At 37.1% G+C, this 26,996-nt stretch overlaps 1 protein-coding gene across 2 annotated transcripts in view; it reads left to right on the forward strand.

The window, feature by feature from the left end:
- The window catches only part of ENTREP2 (endosomal transmembrane epsin interactor 2), a 109,262-nt gene that overhangs the window by 69,659 nt on the left and 12,607 nt on the right, over positions 1-26,996 (forward strand). Inside the window, exons 4-8 of one of the 2 annotated variants that reach the window (XM_057398981.1) lie at positions 1,883-2,014; positions 12,207-12,314; positions 18,722-18,739; positions 21,716-21,876; positions 22,526-22,661. In XM_057398981.1, coding sequence (XP_057254964.1) covers positions 1,883-2,014; positions 12,207-12,314; positions 18,722-18,739; positions 21,716-21,876; positions 22,526-22,661 — 555 coding nt within the window. The remainder of the gene's footprint in view (positions 1-1,882; positions 2,015-12,206; positions 12,315-18,721; positions 18,740-21,715; positions 21,877-22,525; positions 22,662-26,996) is intronic. The other variant, XM_057398989.1, reaches the window with a different exon arrangement.

Here is a 26,996-nt window from a genome sequence, read left to right on the forward strand (position 1 = left end):
TATAAAGGTGTTGGAACTATTATTTTTTTTCATTTCTTTTACAGTGTCTATGCCTCAGGGTATGACCAGTCTCTGTGAGTTGCTATAGACAATTATCTCTAGTGCTGCCTTTGAGTATATGGGAAATGGTGTGATTTACAGACCCAGATTTTTTTTTAAGTCCTTTACAAATTGTGCTGGCTAGAGGGCAGTCTGAAGTCTCAAGAAGTGAAGCCTACTGAGACAGCATCCTGCCCTGAGCATGCCTTCATCATGGCAAGAATTCATTCCTCTGCATCTCATCTGGTGAAGTTTATTATGTTTTTTTAATGGAGTCTTATTTCTGCTCTTCCATGCACTGTCTGGACACCAGCATGTAAGCAAGGAGTACTAGATAAACCTGATATGGATGGCACTAAAAATTATGTGTATTGCGATACATAGCTGTTAAGATTATATGAACAATTTAAGCATTCTTCAAGGCCTTAAGCAGTAAGAAAATAATCTGCTGAAATTATTCTACATATAAGGCTATACAAGGTAATTCTACAAAGAGTGCTGCAGTCTATTTTTGTTCAAGAAACTGGCAACATCTGACGAAAGAATTTGAATTAAGGTAGCACTTTTGTGGATTTGTGCCTGGAATTTTTTTTAATGTAAAAGAATAAGTAACATGGTGATTCAGAGCTCTCGCCATCAAGCCACTGTGTTTCCGTCTTTACTTTGAGTATACCTGAATGGTACATTGAACCTTTTATAATTCACCTGGAAAGCCAGGGAAGTTTCTCATGAATGTCATTCCTAATACTGACTTTTGGCGTACAGAAACCTGGGATCTGGTATTTTTTAACTTGTAGTTCAAGGAACTCGCATTTGCATGGGATACTAATTACTTTTCTAATGCTAACCCAGATTGGATTGTTGTAGCCCATTGTTAGCCCTTTAAATAACTTGCAAAAATGGGAATGAAAAAAACACAGAAATGCCTTACTGAGAGAATTTAAAGCAATGACGGTTCACATTAACAGGCTAGGTAAAAACATGTACAGGGTTAATATTTTGCTTAAAAAAAGAAGTCTTTATTGTAAGTGGAAAAAAACATTTCTGTGGGTATTGTTTTGGAGGCTTGGTTTGCTGGGGGTTTTAAATGAGGAAGTCAGAATCAGTTTAATGAATATTTTGAGCTGAATGGGATTATTTTAGAATCACACATAGATACTTTTAATTTACTTTTTGAGAATGATCAGGGTTTGGTATTCTTAGCAAGATGTGCTTTAATGCAAGTCTTTGAAGAAGGCAGTACGTAATGCTTTTTGCAATGGAAAAACATTGACTGCTTATTGTATTCAAGACAAACTAAACATAGGAAAAGAGAGCAAAACTTTACCAAAGTAAAAATATATAGGAGATGAAATGTACCTCTTACTTCCTGCACTTTTTATTCATGCTGTGTTTTCTTTTCTCAGATACGTGCCATGTCTTTTTTTCATATTTATTTTTCCGTGTATTTGTAAGCATAAATTACATTTGTGATCGTGACTGCTTCATGTATTTTCTGCCTTTTTTCTATTATTTTTTGTCTTTCCCCATTGGGTATGATTTGATGTTTATTCAGCTGAGTTACCCTGGTTTCATCTGCCCCTGGAAAATAATTTTTTTTTCAGAAAGACGCACAAAAGGTAACACTCTTTGGTATTGTATCCTCTTTCTGCATTTTACCTGCTTTTATAGCTTATATTAGTCAATGGAAGACATTGTGCTTCAGGGGATTCTGCATGGAGATTTTGATTTTAAGTTTAGTAGTCAATATTGTCTCAACTGTAAATATAATTTTTGGGAAGAATCTTAAGTGTATTTCTGGTGATTTATACTTTCTCTAACTTTTTCTTTTTTTCTTCCACAGATTAAATTTGACAGTGATGGTGTCTGTGTTTGTTGTGAAATGCAGCATCAAACATCAGGCTGCAGTAATCTGGGAGAAACACTGAAACTGAACCCTCTGCAGGAGTGTAATGTTGTGAGGCTGACCCTAAAGGTGCGTTATGAGAATTAATAGTTTATTTTGGTTTTAAGTAGTGACCTCTTAGCAAGACTGAAGTGTGTGAGGAGAGGAGGAGTAAGTAGCTAGTGTTCTTGGTGTTCGTGCACTCTTACATGAAAAAAAGTCTTCATTCAACAGAATTTAGTGATTTTATGCATGAAAATGGCTTTATGTTACACACACAATATATTTATTTATATAGGTAACTATTTTGTTGGCAGTTATTTAAGGAACAGAGTTATATTTGGTTATGAGTTTACATTTGGGCTGTATAAAAGAAGTGTGACCAGCAGGTCGAAGGAGGTGATCCTGCCCTTCTGCTCTGCTCTCGTGAGACCCCACTTGGAGTACTGTGTGCAATTCTGGTGTCCTCAGCATAAGAAAGACATGGAACTGTTGGAGGAAGTCCAGAGGGATCCATGAAGATGGTCGGGGGTGGAGCATCTCCCATATGAAGACGGTGAGAAAACTGGGGCTGTTCAGCCTGGAAAAGAGAAGCTGCATGACCTCATAGCAGCCTTCCAGTATCTGAAGGGGCCTACAAGGATGCTGGAGAGGCACTCCTCATCAGGGACTGTACTGGTAGGACAAGGGGGAATGGGTTCAAGGGGAGGTTCAGGTTATATATAAGGAAGAAATTTTTTACTGTGAGAGTGTTGAGGCACTGGAACAGGCTGGGCAGGACCTTGAGCAATCTGGTCTAATAGGAGGTGTCCCTGCCCATGTCAGGGCGGTTGGAACTGTATGATCTTAAATTCCAACCCTAACCATTCTATGATTCGATGGCTGGTGCTGGAGGATATAAGAACAGGTGTCTTTGATGTTGCTGTTCAAGAAAGCTAGAATCAAAGGTGTGGTGGCTGACAATGTTTAGTAATGTTATGTTAGACTGCATAGAAACATGAAGTATTAGCAGAATCATGAAGCATTTTATGATGTACTGTTAACACGAAGTATTAGCAGTATTTCAGAGGGAACTTGCTTTGGAAGAGAATAGTAAGTGTTCTTTCGGCATAATTTTGGGGACATTCTTACAGAATGCCCTGCAATATTGTAAGATATTTCAATCTTGTAGCATTTTGTTAGAAGTACCTAGATAAAAAATTGAGAGCAAATACTAAGAATATTGTATGAGCGAGTTATATCCCAGTTAAAATTGTCCACATCATTGTTTCACTTCATTATTACCAAACTAGCAAGACACGGTGTTAGATTGGTTTGGAAAATGATAAGGAATCCATGAAAAAAAAGAACCTTAGTTTGGGAGACAGATAAGTGATTCATTTTAGGTTTAATTTAATGATCAACAGAACTAACTCTGTATCTGTGGCTCTCAATTTCAAAGAATGTATTTTAATAAGGTTAATAGAATATATTAAAGTAGTGAAATTTAATGTGAGAAGGATCTTAGGGATTTAGACGGTAGTTTGAGGCCTGAAAATGCTGTTATATTGATATTTGAAACTGCATTTTAAAGTTCAGAACAGTTAGAAATCCTGGAAAAAATACATAATATGTAAAAGTTCTTCAGCTTTGTTAAGGAAGAGAAAAAAAAAAAGAACATCAAGGTAATAAGGATCATGTAGAAATTAAAACAATTTAATATGGCCCTCAAATTAAGTAAGATCTCTGTCTCAGGTTTTAATGAGGATGATAAAGGGGACTGGGAACAAAAGCTTGCTGGGTAGCAGGAATTTAATACGTGGAAAGGAAGCATAACTTGACATTGCTGATCAAAAATAGTAATAAGCTGCTACTTGGAATGCTGAAGTCAGGACTATTCAGTGGTGCAGTTCGTGAAATGTGTTACAAGAAGGTAACGAAGGAAAATAATTTCTTAAACATTCTTAAATTCACAAGAGATGAAAAAATATGAACCTGTTTTATAGAAAAAAGCTGAGTTGAGGATCCTGTGAAAGTAAAGATGGAGGGAGCATATGGTTACTTGCTGTTAAAATGTTAGTAATGTAAACTTTAATGTGAGAGAACTGTTCATCTTTGATGACATTGTCAGCATATGAAGCAAGTAGAAGTAACGTATGCTGGTAATTAGGGTAAGGTTTCTGACCAATACAGCAATTGGAGTAGAAGGCAAATTATCTCCTTTAAAACAAAACTCAGTCATTTATAAAAGAAATTGATGACATATCTGCTTGGACTGGCAGAGGACTGATTTAAGTACTGGCATTCCTATGAATAGGAGTGCAGCTTTAATTAAGCTTGTTTAGAGGTTTTTTTATTCAAGAGAAGGTAGTTAAGAAAATAGCTTTTCCAGAAAGTTTCTTAAATCTTTTTCAGTTTTAATTCTACACTTGCTTTCTCTTTGGCTTTGAGAGCTCTGTATTCCTGGCTGTAAATTTAAGAACAGCATTGTACTAAGCCCATAAGAAAAAAAGATCACAGCTCATTAGGTAAACAACTGACTGTGATAAGGCTCACCTTTTTTAATTGTAATTAACAACTACAGTGTGATTTTAAGAAATCAGATGTTGTAATACCAAAAGCTCAATTGTGCTTATTGTTTTGGGAGCCAAAGGGAGAGAAAGTGTAGGGTATCAGAGTTAAGATTATACACCTCTATGTATAACATTTTGTAGGTTATACAAGGAAATTTGCCTCAGGATATTCCTTTTAGTATGTAATGATTTTAGAAAAAAATATGTTTATGGGATGATTATATTAGAAGATATTTGCTACTTAAGTCTTATACAGACATTTTGTCTTACAAAACTAATTGAAGAGGAAGAGAGAACATTATTCTCACAGTAAAAAGATAACTTTTTTATGTGCAATAAAATCCCTAAAAGACAAATAAGAGCTGAAGCTGTGGGGCTATGGCAAAAAAAAAAAAAAAGTAAACTTTATTTGATATCTAGAATGCCTTACCTTAAAATGAATAGAATCTTACAGAACCTGACCTTTTAAAATCTTAAAAGGTCAAACATATGAAATCTCTTGGGTAGAACATAAAGGCTTATTTAATTATCTGAGAAACAGTCACTTAAGATAAATTGTTTGCCAGAACCAATAGATCTTGTGCAAATAACAGTGTGTAACATTATGTTACCTTGTGCTTGGAAGTAGTTGAGTGTTTTTTCACTTTCTGCGTCTTCAGTTGAACTTCTTACCTTCTGTCCAAACAAGAGAGGAGTGATTCTAATGCATAAAGGAGAAGGTTATGGCCAAAGATGTCAGGGTTTGTAGACTACTAACTGGACCATGAAACAGGACAGGAGCACAAACCGGTTATGAGTAGGCTTGAATTAACTAAAGAGCTGAAGCTCCACTGTAGAAATTTAGGAGCAATGTGTTGCATAAAACAGCCAGCCAGTCAGTTTAGTTAACTACTTCGACTGAATCTCGCTCGTCTCCTGTTGTTGTGCAAGCTGGCTTTTATTCAGGTAAAACCAGAAAAAATGCAAGAGGGTAAATCTTTTTTACACACACACACAGGTACGTAAGCAAACAGAAAATCAAATAATCTCTGTGTTATGCTGCTGATTATACTTCAGGCAACATAAGAAGTCTTTTCCAATATGAGAACAGTACAAATGAAATGCCTTTTTTTAACAGTGTTACCTCTGAATGAGCCTAAAACGCTGGCATAGTGTGTGACTTGAATGTGTTGGTTTGTAGATGAAATTTTAAGGAACTGAGTTGTTCTTGTAAATGTTAATTAAAGTACAAGGACTGAATTTTCCTCACAGTTTTCATCTGCAAAAATTATTCCTTCTTTCTAAGCTCAGAATATCCTGAATTTATGAAAGACATACGTGCAACAAAACTTACCTTTTTGAGATTGTATTTTGAGAAGATGAAGCTAGGTATTTAGTTTGAATTAATTTGTAATGTTTTATTACTGTCTGATATTTGCATGTAAGAGGGGAATGTTATACCACTTCGGTTTAGTAATGATCCAGTAGGGTATTTTTAATAACTTCAACAGCTAACACAGCCCAGAATACCTGTGGTTATGTACGCTAATTTATGAATTTGGTATTTGAATAATTGTTTCCTGCTTTACTTGAAGTGCTTCTGTAGAATGTTTTTGTGACTGTACTGGCTGGGAAAACACTGATTTCCCCCTCTATTTTCAGCATAAATATTTGTTTTGGAGCTGCTAGAATACAAAGTGAATAGTAAATGTCTTTTTCAGGTTACTGATTCCATTCATTAGTTTGTAAGGTAGGCATCATTATTAGAGATTTATGTAATTTGGGGTTCTTGCAGTCTTCTTCTGTGAATCTTTCCTCTCCTTTGAATCCAAATTTATTGTTACTGAGTTTCCTGATGACCAAATCTACGCATGTTTTAATCTGTATTTTTTCCATTCAGAAGAACATGCTTTCACATGCAAAACAGAGGAGGATGACTCCTAACACGTTCTTTAGAGTTATGAGAACAGGCTTTCCTCAGATTTGATATATGACCAAATACAAACTACTTAATTTTGCTGAATGACTTACCTAAAAGACTTTATAATCTGCTTGGATATTGGATAAAGCTCAGTATAGAATAAATTATTTCCTATGAGAATTTTTAAATGCTGGAGTCGTTTCAGGTAACTGAAAATATCCTCTTTGCTCAGGAAGTATTTACCATACTAGATACCATGCAAAATAGAGCTTTTCTGTGTGGGCTTTGTAGTCTGAATAATTGAGCTACAGGTGTTCAAAAGTTCTAGATAACAGTGATATAACAGGCATAGTCTGCTCATGCTTTTCCTTCCTCAAGAGTGTTTTCTGTTCCTAGCTTACACAATGAATAAACAGGGTTGTGAACTCCTCCATGGCTGAAAATCTGCCTCTTTGAATGACTGGAATCTGTTCATTACGTACTTGGCCAGTTATTTTATGGAACCTGAGTCTCTCAGGAGTCTCTAACTAATATTATCTCCAGTACTAAATTTAATATAGACACCTGAGTTGATGAGAAATGTGCAAACTCGCTTCCAAGCAGGGAAGACCTTTTTGAATTTGTTTTTCGTAAGTAGCAGCTGTGCACTGCTTCCTTAAAATTGCAGTAAATATTTTAGATACATGTAAAATAGTGTACTGTATTGTACTTCCATAACTTACATGTATTTTATGAAGCACTGACCGTTTCTCCATTAACAGCACTTCAGACCTATATGGTTCAGAATTGGCTCTTTGTAAGAAAAGAAAAAGCAGAAATTATTGGAGCAGCTATTTTTTCTAGTGTTTTTCAGACATATCCAGTTAGAACAACTGAAGTTATAATTGGAGTTAAAAGGGTTGTCCATGAATTCACTAATAAAAGAGGTACACAGACACTAATTTCATGGGTGAAAAAGCTTTACTGCTCACTATCTCTTTTCAGGTTGCAGTAGTGTAGGAAAATAAGCATCATAATTGGAGTCAATCAAGGAGAAAAAAAGTCATCTTCACAGAATTGCAGAACTGAAGCTAGTTTTAGCCCTTGATCAGAGTAGACGTTTAGATCCGTATGCTCAAGGGTACTGATTAGAGTGTTCTTTTCACACATCAGCAAGCTTATTTTACTCCTTTTATATATATTGACTAAGCTTTCAAAAGTGCAAAGGACTTAAGAGCCTCAAAGACTATGAACCTCTTACTTCTGCAGGAAAACAATCTATTGAGCCAGCCAAATGTGAATGTCTTGTAAAGAGAGTTACCAGTTCAATAATGTTGCACAAGTTAGAACTCTTTAGTACTGGGTTTGTGCTGTATAACTTACTTTTTTGGTAATATGGACATAAGTTACACATTTCACAAAAAATAATGAATTTCTGTTTTATAAGTAGATGGGGAGACAGAAGTGGGGACAAGAAGCATTGATCTGTACTTCATTTCTTTTTAGAGCAGAATAGGTTTAAATACAGTTTCTCGATTATGTGTAAGCAGCACAGCTGGATAATTTTCTATATAATATTTGACACAAAGAATGAATATTGTGTGGTAATACTGCTATATCTTTGTTGTTTGTCTGTACTGAATGTTAAATTCCCTGATTTGACATTCACACATGTAACTTAATTGACAATACAGTTGATTGTAATGATATGAAGAGGCAAGGGAGTGATCAAATATTTTCCAAAGTCTGCACTTGAGTTATGAAGATGTCCAGAGATTCTTGGGTGGTTTTTTTCTTGAATTTTAATCTGTATTTAGAGGGTATGGCAAAGGATTTAGGGAGATCCTTCAACAGTTTAGTGAAACAAGTCAAATTAGGCAAGGCTATTGGTGTTTTTTCCCAAATAACCATTAACCTGAAACATATTATTTTATTTGCCTTACACCTAAAGTCCTTTGGTGTGATCATTGTCCTAAGCCCTTACCAAACAGTTTGGGGCAGGTGGTTACATATTGGAAGAAAGTTTCAGAGAAACTTTCTGGACTTGACTTGGTGCTTTATGTATTTGATGAATAAAGGGTGTATGAACACTCATTCAGAAGGTTAATGTGTTACAGTGATTTTCATAGCTAGGAGTTTGGAGATGTTATATATATGGAAGCAAAGGTCTTTAAGAATTCACATTCCTTCCTGTTTGCATACGCAGACTGCTGTAAGTCATGTAGTACTTCCCCTCCAGACCTAAACTACATTGAGTTTTTGTTGTTAATGTCAAACGCATGTATTATTGCATGTATTACAGATGGATTTCAGCCTTGGTTAACTAATATGGATTCTCTACAGCTGGTTCTAGAAGGCAGCCAATAGAAGAAAGTAATTCAGTTGTAACTTTGTTTACTAAGATGAAGGAATATTAATATGGCTCATCATTAGAGCAAATTGGTAGTGTTCCAGTTTTATATTTCATCAGAGGCCTAGGAAATTTGTCTCAGCTGAGCACTGGAGGAATGGGGTATATGTCATGCAGTAAAGGAGGAAGAGATTTCAAGCATGATAATAGACTTTAAAGGTGTGAAAGTCTTCTGTATAAGAGCCTGTTCTCAAAAGCTATGGAAGTGAAGGAGCAATGCTTTTCAACTGTGGGATGGATGTAAGAAGGATGCTAATGGTAAAGATAAATGTTGGAATAGTGGGATAAAGCTGTGGGATCTTTAGGAACAGATCAAAGAAATATCTGTCATGATGCTGAGCCTGAGGCATGTAAGTTGTATGAAGGTCTTAAAGACTCTTTGGATACTGATTTATAGAATAATAGAATAGTTAGGGTTGGAAAGGACCTTAAGATCATCCAGTTTCATGTCCATGGGCAGGGACACCTCACACTAAACCATGTCACCCAAGGCTCTGTCCATCCTGGCCTTGAACACCACCAGGGTGTCTCAGCCTGTCTTCATATGGAATGTGCTCCAGTCCCCTGATTATCCTTGTAGCCCTCCTCTGGACTTCTTTCAGCAGTTCCATGTCCTTTTTATGTTGAGGACACCAGAACTGCACACAATACTCCAGATGAGCAGAGTAGAGGAGCAGGATCACCTCCTTCAAACCTGCTGGTCACGCTCCTTTTGATGCAGCCCAGGATACAGTTGGCTTTCTGGGCTGCGAGTGCACACTGAATCCAGCTCATGTTCATTTTCTCATTGACCAACACCCCCAAGTCCTTCTCCGCAGGGCTGCTGTGAATCTCTTCTCTGCCCAACCTGCAGCAGTGCCTGGGATTGCTCCGACCCAGGTGTAGGACCTTGCACTTGGCATGGTTAAACTTCATGAGGTTGGCATCAGCCCACCTCACAAGCGTGTCAAGGTCCCTCTGGATGGCATTCCTTTCCTCCAGGGTATCAACCGAACCACACAGCTTGGGGTCATCGGCAAACTTGCTGAGGGCGCACTCAATCCCACTGTCCATGTCAGCAACAAAGATGTTGAACAAGACCGGTCCCAACACCGATCCCTGAGGGACACCACTCGTTACTGGTCCCCAGCTGGACATTGAGCCATTGACCACAACTCTTTGTGTGCAACCATCCAGCCAGTTCTTTATCCACCAAGTGGTCCACCCATCAAATTGATGTCTCTCCAATTTAGAGACAAGGATGTCGTGTGGGACAGTGTTGAGCGCTTTACACAAGTCCAGGTAGATGACATCAACTGCTCTACCCCTGTCCATCAGTTCTGTAGCCCCATCATAGAAGGCCACCAAATTGGTCAGGCAGGATTTCCCCTTAGTGAAGCCATGCTGGCTTTCACCAAGCACCTTGTTGTTTTTCATGTGCCTTAGCATGCCTTCCAGGAGAATCTGCTCCAAGATTTTGCCAGGCACGGAGGTGAGACTGACTGGTCTGTAATTCCCCGGGTCATCCATTTTCCCCTTTCTTGAAAATGGGGGTTATATTTCCCTTTTTCCAGTCGTTGGGAACTTCACCTGACTGCCACGATTTTTCAAATATGATGGCCAGTGGCTTAGCAGCTTTGTTCACCAGCTCCTTCAGGACCTGCGGATGGATTTCATCAGGTCCCATGGACTTGTGCACATTCGGGTTCTTAAGATGGTCTCGAACCAGATCCTCTCCTACAGTGGGCCCAAGGTCTTCATTCTCACAGTCCCTTCATTTGCCTTCCAAGGCTTGGGTGGTGTAGATTTTATAAGTTATTATAAATGGTATAAAGTTGTGCATTAAGATTAGCTAAATCTTTTGGTTCTAAAGGGCTGTAGTTAGCAATAAATGGAATTTCCTATTCCAGGAAATAATTATATTTCTACCCTAGGTCTTGTCTCTGCCTTGGTATTCTTTACCTAGGTTTACATATGGAAAACAGGACATGCAGGATCTTAATCTCTTTAAGTGCCACTGTTAGCTAATTGCATCTCTGGGGATTTACTTGCCTATTTACCTCTGTTTGAATGATCTAAGTGGGTCTGTATGACCTTGTATTTGAGCGAGTTCTCTGTATTACCTTCTGTATGTGAGTTAGAGATTGGCCCTTCCAGTATTTTGCTGTTGATGCTGTTGATTCATTATTCCCCTGGCTGATGGGCTGGCCACGAAGACAGAAAACCACTGACAAGATCAGCAAGAGCAAATCTGACTCAGTGTAAGCTACTAAATGACTAGAATTTGTTGACCTATTTAATGTCTGCCGTGTTCCCATGTCTGCAAATGAAGGTCACTTGAGGTGCATGCAATTACAGTGGCAGGAGTAAATCTGCACCTTTCTGTAATTTTTGTGAATACTGTTGACAAAAGGAAAGCAAGCAACATACTGGCAGTGACTGAGATACTCTTTTAAACTTTGATCCTGCAGAATATTCTTTATAGACTGAGTGCTTCTACTCATGGTATATTAACAGTTTTTATTTTGGTTTTCATCTGTTCTCTGTGATGCTTTTTCTCAAATACTTCTGCTGCTGTTCAGAATACTAACTGAGCCACATAATTGTCAGACGTACATCAGCTGTGCAATTGCTGTAAAAGGATTGTAGTCGTTTTGAAATGTAGCCTGCATGCAAAATCAGTGTTCCTTTGCAGTGGATGTTGGGAAAGAAAATAAAAACACTGTGAAGGGATGGATGCTTTTTTTTCTAATTATACCTTTGCTATAGAAATGTTTCAGTTTAAATTCAAATATTTATTTTATTCTACTTAGTAAGCGTAACTTTACATTCTATTTTAAAAGTTTTGGTTTTTTGAAAAAACCAATGTGGCCATGTTAACTTATTTCATGAACAAAAGGTGAAATGCACTGCTAGTAGTCACTGCTTTTCTCATGTATCTAAACGTGTTTCAGATGCATAGAGAATGTAACAGAAGATAAAGTTATCTGTTTAATACTAGAATCTCCATTGAGTTTTTTAATGCAGAACCTTCAGTTGTAGAGTTCAACTATCAAAACAATAAAATTTCAGTATGTTGGGGGGGGATGTTGTTTTTTGTTTTGTTTTTCATCAGAAATCTGTTTTGTAGTATCTTTCTTGTGACAAATGTAGCTTGGAGTCAATTGTGAAAGCAGTAATTTGTCTTTTCTTTCAGAGAACTGGAAAACTTGAGGTATCAGTACTGCTGAGGAAATACCTAATAACAAATGTATTGTGGGGAGGGGAAGAATTTTGTTTCTGTTATTATTTTCTTTGCAGAGTGGTTTAAAAAAAATTAGTATGATCTGAGCGAGTTCCACACAGCTAATTGAGACCATATCAATTGAGAGCAGTTGAGAGTGTTTATTATGAAATTGCTAAAAATATATCCCGTCCTTTGTGTCCCTAAGAGATGATATTCTGATGCGTGTGTTTTCACAGGACCTGTTGTTCAGTGTGTGCGCTCTCAATATCATCTCCACCATTGTCTGTGCTTTGGCAACAGCAATGTGTTGCATGCAGATGGTTTCTTCTGATCTTCTGCAAATGGTGAGTATGTTTCAGTGACAACACAGGCTATTGTCCAACATGACATATTGTCCTTATCTGTGTATACTCATTTATACCTGCTGTTTGCTTATAAACGTTAGCCTATTTGTGTGTCTTTGTGTAGTGTTAGAACATGTGTGTACATGGGTGTATTTTTTATTTGCATGCATTTATGTAAATGTAGCATACATATGTGTGAATGCAGTGTGAATAGCTGCTGTGTTTAAAACGTTTACATATAATATTAGGGATTTGTAATCAGGAGTTTGCAATTGGGGGTATGTTATTTCTGTTAACAAGGTTATCAACAAGGTGGATCTATATTCATGTTAAATTTTCCATCCTTACATTTTTATTAGCTTCAGTTTCCACACTATCCAGAGCAATTACTTAGCTTTGCGATACTATTTTTTGCTACTTTTCTGGTATGAGAACTGTGAGTTCAGAATTGGGATTTCCACAGCCCTGTGCCAATAGCAGTGTTTTCATAAGGAAAACATGTTCAAGCTTCAGAGTAGCAATTATGTTTAAAACCAAAGAGAAAAGGATCATTAGTCTTCTGCATAGCCAGCTGCATTACAGGATACTGTCTTGTTTTGGTTGGACAAGGTTTTCTACCCCAAAAAAAGCACTGTGATTCTTCAGATTTGAATGTAATGTTGAAACAAAAAAGAAAAAATTAAAATCCTTGTATTTTGCAGGCCAGGTATATTGTTTCTGACCCAGCTCTATTATTGCCTAATGTAGGAAATTATTCTTTGCTTTATAAGATAGGGCAAGCACACAAACCTAGTACTAGTCATTTGTAAGTTGTTTATATTTTAAAAGTTTGCATAGATAGTATATTGGCCCAACAAGTTAGCTGCAAATCGTTTACACAACAAAGTGTCCTTTCTAGACAAGTGTTCCAGTCACCGCCTTACAAACTCAGAGAATATCTTCCTCTGTGATCTGGTGTTTCCTTCTCATAGTAGAGGATAAAATAAATTAGGTACATACATCCGCATAATACCTACAAATGGTACGTAAATGCATTTTGTTGTATAGCACTCTGTGTAGTCACATTGTGTGTGCTTGTAGAGACTTGTAAAGAGTGCTCCTTAAATAACTTTGGTTTGGATGTCGAGCAGAATTGACAAAAATAATCCCGGCTGATGATAAATTGTACTTTAAACATTAAAGGATTTTTGTCACATTAAGGATATTTTTTCCATACACTCTCACCCCATGATATTTACTGCTAGAATGCTTATTGAAGACATTTTTCACCTTGCAGTCATCATAGGGAGATGAAGTGAGCATCACGCCTGCAAAGATTTGTCTGTCTAGCATAACAATGGTCCAGAAATGTAACCATATATACTCCAGGAATCTTAACCTGCACCTAATTTTATGGTACTTATCAGTGTAAGAGGAATAAATGTGTAGGTGACAGTGAACCAAGAATGATATTAAAGTGCTTCTGATGGGTATGTGCAAGAAGCAGTCATTTCAATAGGAATTCAAATACCCTAAAAGCATGTAATTTTTCTCTTCCTACTTCATTTTTCACTTCTTTCCCAAATTCTTTCCTTACCACCTGGTGATGATGCCATTATGTCAGCTTGTTTTTGCTTCCTATGCTTTGTGCTTCCAGCTTTGTCTTCTTGCGTAGTTGTCGTTCTCCCACCCTTTCAGCTCCACTGACAAGAATTTTCTTCCCTCTCCCCAGAAGAAGGGAATTGCATCTTTCTGCTCAATCCCAGTCTTTACTGTTTATCCCTAAGTTTTTCTCTTTCTTTTTTCAGGTTGCCAGATTCCTACCAGGCCTAAGTGAGCGTAACTTCCCTGGGGCTACGCTGACTTAGACCAGCTGAAGATCTCTTTTTCTTTCAACTATTTTCAGTCTATTGTCCCTTAATCTCCATTGTCCCATGATCTGCAGTTCCTTTCTGCTTTGCTGCACCTAGAAATCTGTTTTGCTTTCTTTATTCTTGCTTATTAATGCTTGATTTGTGCTTTTTCCTTCTGTTTTTCACTGAAGTATGTATGCATCTTCTCGTAGCAGGGTTGTACCATGCTGAAAGTTTAAGACTGCAAATGAAAAGATTTTAGTTATTGTGCTGATTCTTTTCCTCTGTTGTTGGAGTATTCGAAAGCTGCATAGGCTCTCTTACAGGAAGAGGAGGCATAAAAGTGTAATTCCTAGACAGCAAAAGTATAATGCAATAGGGAGATCCTCCTGGGACATCATTTGTCATCAGTTTTGTGATTCATGTGCTGTATTATATGTTCTTGTCTCAGAAATTACTCAGTTTGAATAGTGGTGTTTTTTTATTATTATTTTCAAATTTCAAATAAGTTCATGTTTTCTTCTGCCGTGAATCTGTTCTTTGTGATTCAGCTTTTATTGCCTAGCAACATAGAGCTGGTGCATAATACGGTCTCAAGAAAATATGCAACAATGGTTTATTAGTATCTGGTTTCTTGCTAACTCTTGCATACAGTGGGTATCTGATTCCTACAAGCAATATGACAGTATTTTATTGGAAACTGCTACCTTCTGATGTACCAGTCTTTTATAAGAATGTGCTGGAAAATATAAACACAAGCTGTTCACTAGTAAGCACAGATTAAAATTTCCAGTGAATTTGAAGGGAGCTTTTTGGTTCAAAATAATCTCACCAAACAAACATTTGGTTTCAAGCATTAAGGAAAAAATGCTGCAAAATAATAAAAACTATTTTTGTGTTATATTTTAGTTTCCTTCAGTTTTTAATTTTGTGTTGTCATATAGAACGCAAAAACATTTTCCTAGGTTGTTCCTCTTTTGACTGTTTCAGAAAGTACCCCCAGTTTTTCACCTCACTTTAACCTTTCTCATGCTGTTAAGTGTTCACAGTTGCTCAGGGAAAAAAAAAAAAGGGGGAGAGGAAAGAAAAAGGAATGAAAACCCTACCAATTTTACCAAAGCTGCAAGAGAGATAAAGATTGAAAGAGCAGTTGTTATATGTTTTACTAATTTAGACAGTTTAAGGCTGCAGTCCATTACAGGGCTTCCCAGGATTGTTCTTTCTGTGTACACACCCCTCCAGCAGATGTATGTGAATCAAATCAGATTGTATCAAGGTTCTGTAATGTGAAGAAACATCTCTTAATAACCAAGCTGTCATTTCCATGATCTTTTATTTGTTGCCTAAGGCAGTTTCAGTTTGCATTTTGTCTGATGAATGGCTACTGCAAAAATTCACCATTTTCTTCAAAAGGTAGCTGTCTGAATTAAAGAAATACAAGAAATTATGCCCACTGTGGCCAAGCTTAAGCATTAAGTATACCTATTCCAGTCCTTCTTCCACTCCATATGTTTATACAATTCTTATCCTAGAACTACGGGCACCGATATCATTCAGTGTATTCTGGTTTTGTCACCATTGCTGTTAGAAATTGCACTTCATGTGATTTGATATCTAAACCAATCTGCTATTTTGTAAAGGAAATAAGGTAATAATGGTGCTTCCAAGCTGTAACATGTAATTACTGTTTTCATCACCCATAATGATAATTCAGCATGTCATTAACTTAATATGCTGTAGTTAATATTTCTACTCAAATATTTTAAATAAAAAACAACGATAGTGTACTCTGCATGAGGATAGTATCTTGCCGGCATTGTTTAACCTCTTATCTAGGTGAAATAGTAATAAACCCCCCCCCTTTAGTATGCAACTTCACAGTAACTGAGAATTGATCTTAAGTTATTACATAGTTTTTTATTATTTAACATGCTTATATAAAAACCTAAATGTTATTTTTTTTGGCACGAAGCTCACTTAAAGGTACTGTAAAGCCCAGGTGATAATTCTTTTAGAGAAATGCATTGCAAATGATGTACATCCATAAAAACATCCTAAAGTTACTTTTATGATTGTTACTTTATATGATTGGATACCTTAGTTTGTTTACCTTAGATTGTTACCTTACATGATTGGATCAATATTCCCCTCACAAATATTATTCCACCATAAACAAAAAGGTAAAATAGAAACCTTGGTGAAGGAAAGCTTTTGCCATTTTTAGAAAATGTACCATTTTCCATTTTATTGGTAGAATAAGAGTATTTAATAATTAATACTATTTAAAATACAGTCAGTACTTCAGGAAAGGTGTTGTGTCACAGACCAGTCCTTCTGAGACTACAGAGCTAATGGCTTGTGATGGTCATAGAAACAACGGCTGGAAACAGTGGAGGAGAAAACCTGAGACTGTTTGCCTTATCAAAATATCTTCTGTGTTGCAAGCTAAGAAAATTGGGGCTGTTCAGCCTGGAGAAGAGAAGGCTGCGTGGAGACCTCATAGCAGCCTTCCAGTATCTGAAGGGGGCCTACAAGGATGCTGGAGAGGGACTCTTTATCAGGGACTGTAGCAATAGGACAAGGGGTAATGGGTTCCAACTTTAACAAGGGAGATTTAGGTTGGTTATAAGGAAGTTCTTTACTGTGAGAGTGGTGAGGCACTGGAACAGGCTGTCCAAAGAAGCTGTGAACTGCTGTGAAGCTGTGAACTGCATCCCTGCTGGCAGTGTTGAAGGCCAGGTTGGGCAGGACCTTGAGAAACTTAGTCTAGCAGGAGGTGTCTCTGCCCATGGCAGGGGGGTTGGAACTACATGATCTTAAGGCCCTTTCCAACCCATTCTATGCTTCTAATTTCCGCTTAAGATCAGGGACACATTAGAAGAGTCAGCCATAATCCTTCTGTTCTTGTAGGCAATTAGTATCTATATTTCCCTCGAGGAGATACTGATACAAGTGGTTTAGAAAAGGAAAAAAGCAACCAGTCCAGGATGAGGACAGTTAATTGAAGACAGAATTACAGACCCAAGTATATTGAAGAGATTTTACTATAGATAACATGGCAGTTATTTAACTGTATGCAATTGAAAGTTTTTATTTCCCATTCCCAGGAATTAGCAGTGCTTTATAAATGACTTACAGATGCTAGGAAGAAGGACTTAGCACCTTGTATTATATTGGGTAGGTGTTTCATTAGGGAGTTATAATTCTTATTTGCTGTTTCTTCAGTTCCTGGAGACTTCTCTGTCAGCTTTTATTTGAATATACTTAAAATATTCAGAACATAAATAGTAAACTGCAATCATTCTGGTCACTTCAGTGAACAACTTGCTTGTGATGCCATGGCTAACTTCTGTATTAATTTCAGGTCCAAGAAGTAGGTACAAAACTGCAGCATTTTACAGCTTTCTTGTTCACCCTGCTGCAACCAGATAGCATGTTTTATTCTTCCCCCATAACTGCAAACCAAGTAACAAATTGAGTAGTCCTCAGTATGAAATAAAGATGAGGGCTGTTTGAATCAGGCTGTTAAATGCTGTCAAGTTAGGTGTGTCTAATTAAAACATACAACATTTTGTGTGCAATGTGTGCTCTATGTAGCAGCCCATTTATCACATGCAGTCATCTATGTATAATGCCTATGAGGTACATTCCACAGATGACAAGAAGACAAGCATCCTTTAGTCCAAGGATGAGAAAAAACCTGCATGTTTAAATGCCAAGCTTCAACATAAAGTTGACTATTTCCTAGAAGAAGAGCATGAATTCTAGATCTGTCTTTCATTGCCTGTTAGATTTGTGAAAGCTCCCAGCATCCAACAGCTCCAGGTGGTCAACTGAAACATTTGAGTATTTGGGATTTCCAAAGCCAGGGGATCTCTATTTACATTTTGTAAATATATTCAGAATATCTATTGATAGCTATAAAGTTATGCAGACTTTCAACACTGTTGGCTATTTACAGTGTTTACCAGTGGTGCTTTTTGCTGTTTATCCTCATCTGCAGCCATTTTCTATTAAAGCAGGAGACCTGCTTTGTGAGTTGTTCCAGAATGACCTTGAATACAACTTCATCTTGTTTATACTTGAAACCAAACAGGTCACCTCCATTTTCACTTCAGGAGTTATTGTTGTTGCCTATCCTATTTGCCATCAGCTTTTTGAAACTGATTGTTTAGTAACAACTGCCTTTAAGTACCAAAAATATATGTTTCCTTGCGAAAGCATACGTCAGTGCTCCTCCACCTAGTCCAGGTTTGTGAGCTGTTTGCTTTTTCCTACCTATGGCCTTTGTATTAAGTCTTTGCTGAGCCCATGCCAGCTTTCACCATTTGGGAGTAACCCTTAAAGATTTTTAAAATACATTTTACTATAGGAAGAATTAACTTTTGCAGCGTATTAGAGATTAGTAGATAGGGTAGTGTGGAATAAGCTGTGGTTTAACTCCCACTTGGTAGCTTTCCAACTGTTTTATCAAGGATGTCTGTTCTTTGTGATAATCCCTTATATTTGCTATTGTTTAATTTCCTACTAGTCTTCCTCTTACAGCCTTTTCACTTTAATTTCTGTGCCTTCCAGCAGGATGATATCACACAGGTAAACATGTTGTTTATAAACATGTACATGTTTCATGTCTGTTTTGCCACTCGTTTTCAGCATTGGTCACACAGAGTTCATTGCCATTATTTGTATTCATAGTTAAGGCTCTTAAAAGGGATGTAAGTAATACTGCTGTTAAACTGAAATGCATCTAAGTATCAGGTCTTTTCCCTCTTGACCTCTTGTATTCTAGCCTGTGTAATACCTTTTCCTTCTGTTACACCCCACAAAATGTACACTGATAGTTCACTCACTGTAAAAGTGTTATGGGTTTAATTGCTGCCCTCTGAGGAGCGTTGAGTGTTGCTTCCTCTATATGGCTGAATGAAACAAGCTCCACAAAACTCAAGAACTGAAGAGATGGAGGTGCATGTTCTCTGGTGCAAACCAAAGCTTGCATTGCATGTCAGTACATGGATATAGTCTGGGAGAAGGGAAAGAAAGTTGTAAAAGAAAATGGTTTCATTTCCAGGCAGTAAATTGACCCAAATTATCAATTCTACTAGGAAATGAGTGTAATCTTGAGTTTGCTGGAATCAAGTAGGGTACAAAATGTGAGCTAGAGCATACAGATATTTGTCTTCATTGTGATAATTTTTTAGACAGTTTCTAGGTCACTATAAAGTTGAAGTTTGTCTTTCTTCCTTTTTTCCTAAAAGATTCTTCAACGTATTTGGGATGGTAGCAGGCTGATGGTTGCTTAGCGTAGAGGTTTGGTGTTTGCCAGTTAATGTAATGTTACAGTTTGGAAAATGGTTGTTGAAAGATGAGGCGAGGTTAGAAAAAATGACTGCAAAAATGTAGTTTTATTCTATAAGACAAACCTATAGAAACGTCTGACAGCACTCAGGTTAACAGCATCATATCTCGCATGAAAGAGTGTCCTTAACAGCATCAGACATTTTATGTAACAAAAAGTAAATCATGTATATATCATGTCTTTTATACCTGTGCCATCAGTAAATTACAGTGGCTCATTGGTTATCTGTAAGATACAATGATATCGCATGTTATCATAGAATGGTTTGGATTGGAAGGGAACTTAAAGCGCATTCAGTTCCAACCCCCTGCCATGAGCAAGGGACCCTTTCCACTAGACCAGGCTGCTCAAAGCCCTGTCCAACCTGGCCTTAAACACTTCCAGGAATGGGGCAGCCACACCTTCTCTGGGCAACCTGTGCCAGCGCCTCACCACCCTCATAATAAAGATTTTTTTCCTGATGTGTAATCTAAATCTACCCTTGTTCAGTTTAAAACCATTCCCCCTTGTCTTATCACTACATGCCCTTGTAAAAAGTCCCTCTCCAGATTTCTTGTAGGCCCCTTTAGGTATTGGAAGACTGTTATAAGATCTTCCCTGAGCCTTCTCCAGGCTGAACAAGCCCAACTCTGCAGATCTATGCAGAAGGGGTTCTTTGTTTAATAGTTACTTGTGAAAGCATCTCTAGCGAGCGATTTTCACAAACAATTGAAATTGGTCCTCCTTACCTTCTGTTGTGTTGCATTATTACAGCTTTGATCTTTGAAACAACATACATAGAATGAGTTTCATAGAATTAAGATGTCACTCAACTTTTTAAATACCTAAGACCAATATAATTTCTATGGCAATGTAAATTCAGCATAACTGCACCAAGTTAAATTTGAAAAAGTGAAAAAATATTAAACTGTCATATTGAAAATAAAGGTAATTTACTTTATATCTGCTGGATCTGCTAAGCATAAGCATTTTCCCTTTCACTGCTTCTTGAATCTTTATCATGGATTTAACCAAACGATAATGTAATGAGACAACAGCACAAAGACATATCTTTTTCGAGTGTAAAAAACCAAATGTGCCTTCAGCAGATTTTCTTAGCACATCTGTTTTAAAAGGCAGAAGCTAAAACCAAATCATCTACTGATCCAAGAAAAGCAATATGACACCAGAAACTTGTCTAGAGAAGAAATAATTCTTCTGTGGTTTTAGGTTTTTGATCCTCTTTTATCCATGGGGACTATATAAAGCCAGGTCAAGGTGGTGGGGTTCCGTGTGTTCTGCAGAATGGTCCATCTTGAAGTAGTTTAAACCTTTGCTAGAAAAGTTGTTAATCTGAGTGTTTCTGATACTGAAGTGTAAGAATGATTTTTTTTATATCACTGTTTTTGATATCACTGCTATGCTAGAAGCTGTGATAGGTTAGGTTCCTGTCACAAATGTTGACAGCAGTTCTCAGTATTACTTTTATTATTCAGCATATTTTCTTTTTCATTTTGAGATGTTTCTATGGAGTAAATTGCTTTCTTACTTTCATACCTGTATTTAAAACCTTTATATCTCATTTAAGTTTGCAATGTCGATATCACCAAACCACAAATGGCTATTATTTTATGTTACAATAATAATAAAGAATAGTTATAAATGGCCTCTTGTTTAGAAGTGAAAAATAGGTGGAATATTTGTAGTGGTCCTGTTCAAAATTTAGAGAATATGCAGTAGCTTGTTTCTGCTTTCGTTTATTTGGGGGTTTTGAGGGGGCTTTTTTTTTTTCTCTATAAGCACAAGGCATCTCAGGTTGGAAACAAAAGCATGTGAGTAGTTACTTTAGATGTATCTTTTGTTCATCAGTTACTCAGTTATTAAAATGTAGCCGATTACTGCTGTAATAAAATTACATTATAAGGTAGAAATATTTCTTGAAAAGCTATTTAATTTTAAATGGCTACGCTCTGCATCCTGAGAGTGCCTGACTTTGAGGCACAAGCCTCTCTGTATCTTTAGTAAAACCTTGAGTTGTATTTTGGCAATTTGATTCACACTTCTCATTGATCTCAAGTATTCTTACGCTTCCAGAAGTGTTTGTTTCATTTCAGTATGGATATTAATGATACTGGATATTGGTCAGGGTTGCTAATACTGACCTTTTATTAAATTTTTTATTATTGGTGTTGATGTTTCTACTATCTGAAGGAACTCGACCTGTTCATTTTCAGTTTCTGCCACAGAGGCCACATTCTACCCATCCTGACTGTATGACTCCGCATGGAACTATCTTGCATCAAACCTTGGATTTTGATGAGTTCATACCGCCAATTCCACCGCCACCCTACTACCCACCAGAATATACCTGCACACCAGTGATAGAGGCACAGAGGTGATTGTTTTTTCCCTGTAGTTACAGTCATTGCATAGTTCTGAGATGCAGAATGTGAAGCCGTTTCAAAGAACATGAAGCCAAGTAAATCCTTCACTTAGACTAAGTGCTTCTTTTCCAGAGAGATTACATACATTTTTTACATACATTTTTTTGAAACTTACTAGGATGTACCTGGAAATATTTGTGTTGAGGCACCACTGTAATAGAGAAGGGAGTGAACTTAGCAAAGACAAAGATAACAATATCTGAACTTAAAGCAGAGATCAGCTTTGATCAGAGATCCTGTCGCAGCTGTTAATGTTATACACCTGAAGTTGAATACGTGATTTAATTTTCTAAGGAAATCATTGGCGTTAATGTGTATTAATGTGGAGTAGTGAAGGACTTGAAGGACTGCAAAACGGGCTGATGGAAACAGCTGGTATCCAAAATGAAATAGAATTTTTAAGGCTACAGATTTTTGAATGAAGCCCTGTGAATGAGGGCTTCATTTTGATTATCTGTTAAATTTCTTCAGTGTTATTATTTGTGGTATATTGGCTTTGAATTCAGAGATCACCACATCACTGCTGTAGGTGGTAGTTCACCAAATAAATCCAATGCCATTTCTTAATTATTAACCTTGCTGGTTTCTGTTTTTAAACAGAGGTCTCCATTTGGATTTCCCTCATTCCCCATTCAGTGCTTTATATGCAGTAACCATTAACAGCCCAGGAATGATGTATCCAGCTGAGCTGCCCCCCCCTTATGAGGCAGTGATTGGAGAGACACCTGCCAGTCAGGTAAGGAAAGCCAAAGGAAATTCTTTACATAGTCTTCACATTTTCATGATCCAAAGCAATTTTACATAAATTTGAGATCTGAGATAATGTAGGAGTTAATTGTACTTTGGGAGAACAAACATTAGAATATTGTTATGTTCTTTAAGCACATTTTTCACACCATTCTTTTTGAAAGGGTTTAATTAACAAATTTTACTGAATGTGTATTCCCCTTATGGTCTTGTGCATGTTTGGGCAAATCTTAATGAATAGTAATATTTCAGCTGAATCTGTTTGTTATGTGATATTGAACAGTCAGAAACTTAGAAGACTGGATTGGCACCACTGAAGCGCAGTGGTTTTCCTTACTTGAAAAGGATAATGGTATTTTAAAATGAGATTACACTTCTAAATTTCCACAAGGAATAAGAAATCTTGATTAGGAAGCAGGTTTATTTTCTTAAAAACACCTCCAAATGTAAAATATTTTTTATTTCAACTGCTGATGACAGTGGATTTGCCTCAATTTAATATACTACTGCTGGTTGGAGCCCAGTACAACAGTGTAGGTTTAATAAAGAAAAAAACAACTGTGTGTCTTGTGACATGTAATGCTAACAATTTCTGTACGTTTGGGTATGTGTGTATATAGCATAGAGCTCATGGGACATTTGGTTTTGCTCTGCATGTGATCTGAGCCAAGATAATGACAAATTCCTGTTTTAAATGCTAAGTATAGATAGGACATGTACTTGAAAGTTCTGAACAAAAATCTCTAAATAATCTCAGACTAACAAAGTTAAAAATACACATTTGCAGTGCCCCGCTTATGTCAGCTTTCACATCCTATTCTGGAAAAGGACTGGGAGCATCTGATAATAGTTTAGGTTCTTATTAATGGTATGCTCTAGTCTTGACAGGGTGCCATGAACTCGGTGCCAAATGTGTGCTTTAGTAGTTGTAAGCCTCCATAAGGAGGCCTCTATCAGGCACCAAAGTCCTGGAAACCGATTCCTGCTTCAGTGTTACATTCCCTGATAAGAAAACATACATGGTGAAGGTTTGAATGATAAAAGCATAAGGATGTGTTCTTCTTATGAAATAGCAACTAGTAATTCTGTATCTACTGCTTATGCTTTTGCCTCTTACAATTCTTAATAGCTTCTGCTGTCTGTGGCAGAAAGTTACTCCTGAGAGCATATAACACCTTGATTCTGAACTTTGAGCAAGGACACAGGATGCTTCAAGTATTTACATTACACTTTTTTGTCTTATTTTTTACTATGGTGTCAACTGAACTGAAACTAGAATTACAACTTAGCCACACGTTCAGCTAAAGCGAATTTGAGCAAAGTTTTGCCTGACTTGGGATAATTGAGTCAGCTGTCACTAATAGCAAAATACTTATATTGCTTTTAGAAACTAATTTTTCACAGGCATCAATAAAAACTCAAGGAGTCAAACATTCTAGATAATGCTTATCAGCTGGTAATAGAGCACTGTGCAAGTGTGTGTTCAGGTTGCCAAATTGCACCCAAATTGCAGACAAGAGTACTTTGCATTTCCCCAAAATATGAAATTGAGAAGCTTGCTAGGGATTTTGTTTGTGCTGGGGGAAAGGGAAACAAAAAAGAAGGAACTGTGTGCTTTTTACTGTTATACTCAATAATGTTATTAAGGTAATTAAGACAGGTGTCTGAGGGGAAAAAAAAAAAGAATGTTGAGGTGCACAGTCCCTGGCAAAAATGCAATTAAAGACCTCCAAGATGTGCCCAACTTTGCAGCTTCTGGGACTGACAAGTCCTTGCTTGTATCATACCCTCCACTGACCACCGCAATAAACAGGCCAAACACTGCAGTACTTTGATTTGTTTGGCTGTAAGGCAGTTAATTGGTATAAACTCCTTGGGAGTGAAATTCTTTTCTGAACAGCAAAATTGGAGTTTTCGAGGCCGTCTGTTTCCTAAAAACTTTTTTAGACAAGTTCCATCCTTCTTCCTTTGCAGTAACTCAGAGGAACCTGCAAGCCCTGAAGGAGCCAAGTTCTTTCAGTTATTAAAAGAAAAAAATTGGCAAAAGCAATATGAATTATACCTTGTCTGGGGGAACTGAAGGATCATAACTGTGATAAGAATTCATTTGTGGTATGAAGTAAGGTTTAGAAAAGTGTCTATGCTTAAGCAGAAAATCACTTTGAGCATTCTTGTACTTGGGAATTATACTTTGCATGAGCATCAACCTCCAGCAGCACAACAGCACCAGCAGGTAACAAAAATACAGTTTAACAAGACAAGATATAATAGCAAAGTCATGCTCTTGCAGGAAGAGCGTGAATTTTACTGAGTACATGTACTCGCTGTTGTTTTTTGGCATCTGGGATGTCAGTGCCTTACCTATTCATCTCCGGCCACCGGGGCTCCAGAAGCGTTTGTCCTAATCACAAGTGAAAATTACTGCTGATTTTTAATTTCTAAATGCTGATAATTATATAGTTTCTTACCAGGGGTAGTTTATATATGCCTGATGGTTGCTGGTTCAGAAGCTTGTAGGGGCAAGAGAACAACAGGTGCTGAAGTGTAGTATTTTGGCAATACTTGCTGAAGCCTGCACAGTGACTTTGTAGCCATTTACTTTTCTTGACAACAAAATCCTGAATGTATTTTTTTGCAGTCAGTGTCCCAGTCAGTCTGTAAGTGGAGGAGTGGAGCCAAAGTGTAAGACAGTTTTAGGTCTACAAGAGGAACAAAATGAGTCTTAAATTCTTATGTGATGCAAATGCTCCCATATAGCATGGCATTAAGCTACAGTATAATAGGAACTGAAATAACTAGATTGATAAATCTTGTCAAATTTTCAGGCTTTGCAATGGAAATCATTGCAGAGATTTAGAAGTGCTTCTAGGCTATGACATTAGGTAATAATGTCATAATTGAAAAAACTTACTGATCATCAGGCAATAGGGTTTGTTTGTTTTTGTTTGTTTTTAAGTGAATTGAGGCCCTTAGAGTTTTATAAAATTACATCAAATTAGAGTCAATATTTCACACATTTCATGGTCAGCAAATATCAGTGCTAATTTAAGTGGTTGCAGCTAAGTAAAAATGCTGTTATCATCTGTACTGATTAGGAATTCCCATTATATGACTATGGAAAAAGTGGTTTTCACACGGTTTTCTATGCAAAGTGTTAACTAAGGTAAAGAAAAGGCAAGAGCAAACAGATCAGGGTTCTGGGTGAATTGTACCACTAACTTTATAAGATTTACCAGCCTGTAGGTGTCCCAGGCTTGTTTCCTGCTGATAGCTTAGTGACTGTCTTTACTGGCTTTATGTCCAATTATGTGCAAGTCAATGAGGTTTTGTTACGGGTTCCTGCACAGCCTAGGGTATGAAAGCATGTGCCATTCCTATATGAACCAAAACTCTGGACTAACTAAACACTGTTCATGTTACTTCCTACAATTAAAACCATGGTTCTGCTTCTCCCAAGCAAGAGGGTTAACTGATTCCAAATACATAGAAATATATTCAGCAATTATTCTTTTGAAGGGAGAAAGAACAAAGGAAGAAAACAGAATGCTTAACACATTGATAAGTGTGTGGCTTATGTTTTACAAAATACAGCTAAATACTGAAAAAAGTAGAAGAAATCAAAATTCAAATTATATCCCTGATTTCTTCTGCATGCACAAAATCTTGAAGTCTCTTGTTTTCCCACTGTTAAGGATGCTAGCTATCAAAGAAGCACTTAAGAGATAAATCTTAAAGATTATGAGTGCTTTTCTGTATGTGGTGGATTTTATAGAGGGGGGAGCATTCACAGTCTTCCATTTGGTCTCAAGAAGCAATTTCTGTGTGTGTGAATTTGTACCACCTATTTGTCATGTTGTTTTGGTAGTGAGGTTTGGTTTTGATTGTTTGGGTTTCTTTTTATTTCCAGCAATTGTAAGTAGAGAAAACTAGAATTGAGTATAGTCTGCAGTATATGAGCAAGCATCCAGAAGTTAAGCTGAGAGACTGTGTCCTTTAATTCATATAGTAGCAAGTCACCTCCAAGATTATTATCTTATTTATGCAGCCTCATGTCTTTAGGTATGTCACTGCAGAGTTTTCAGCCTCTGTAGGAACCTCTGATTGAGGTAGAGCCTGTGAAGGGATGTGATGGGTGGTGGCTGAGCTTGTGCATCCCTCTAAATTCCACAGGATGTGAAAGACTGATACAGATCTCATTGCATGGAGGAGAGTGCTGAGAACAGTTCCTCTCTGTAATTTCCCTCAAACATGTATCCTTACCCTAGGGGAGCTGAAGGACTATCGGTACTAACACCTAACTGCAAAGTAAAATAGTTTTGTCTCC

Source organism: Pezoporus wallicus, unplaced genomic scaffold, assembly GCF_028554395.1.
Source record: "Pezoporus wallicus isolate ANWC-B61680 ecotype Strahan unplaced genomic scaffold, APGP_CSIRO_Pwel_v1 contig_3952, whole genome shotgun sequence".
Taxonomy (NCBI): domain Eukaryota; kingdom Metazoa; phylum Chordata; class Aves; order Psittaciformes; family Psittacidae; genus Pezoporus; species Pezoporus wallicus.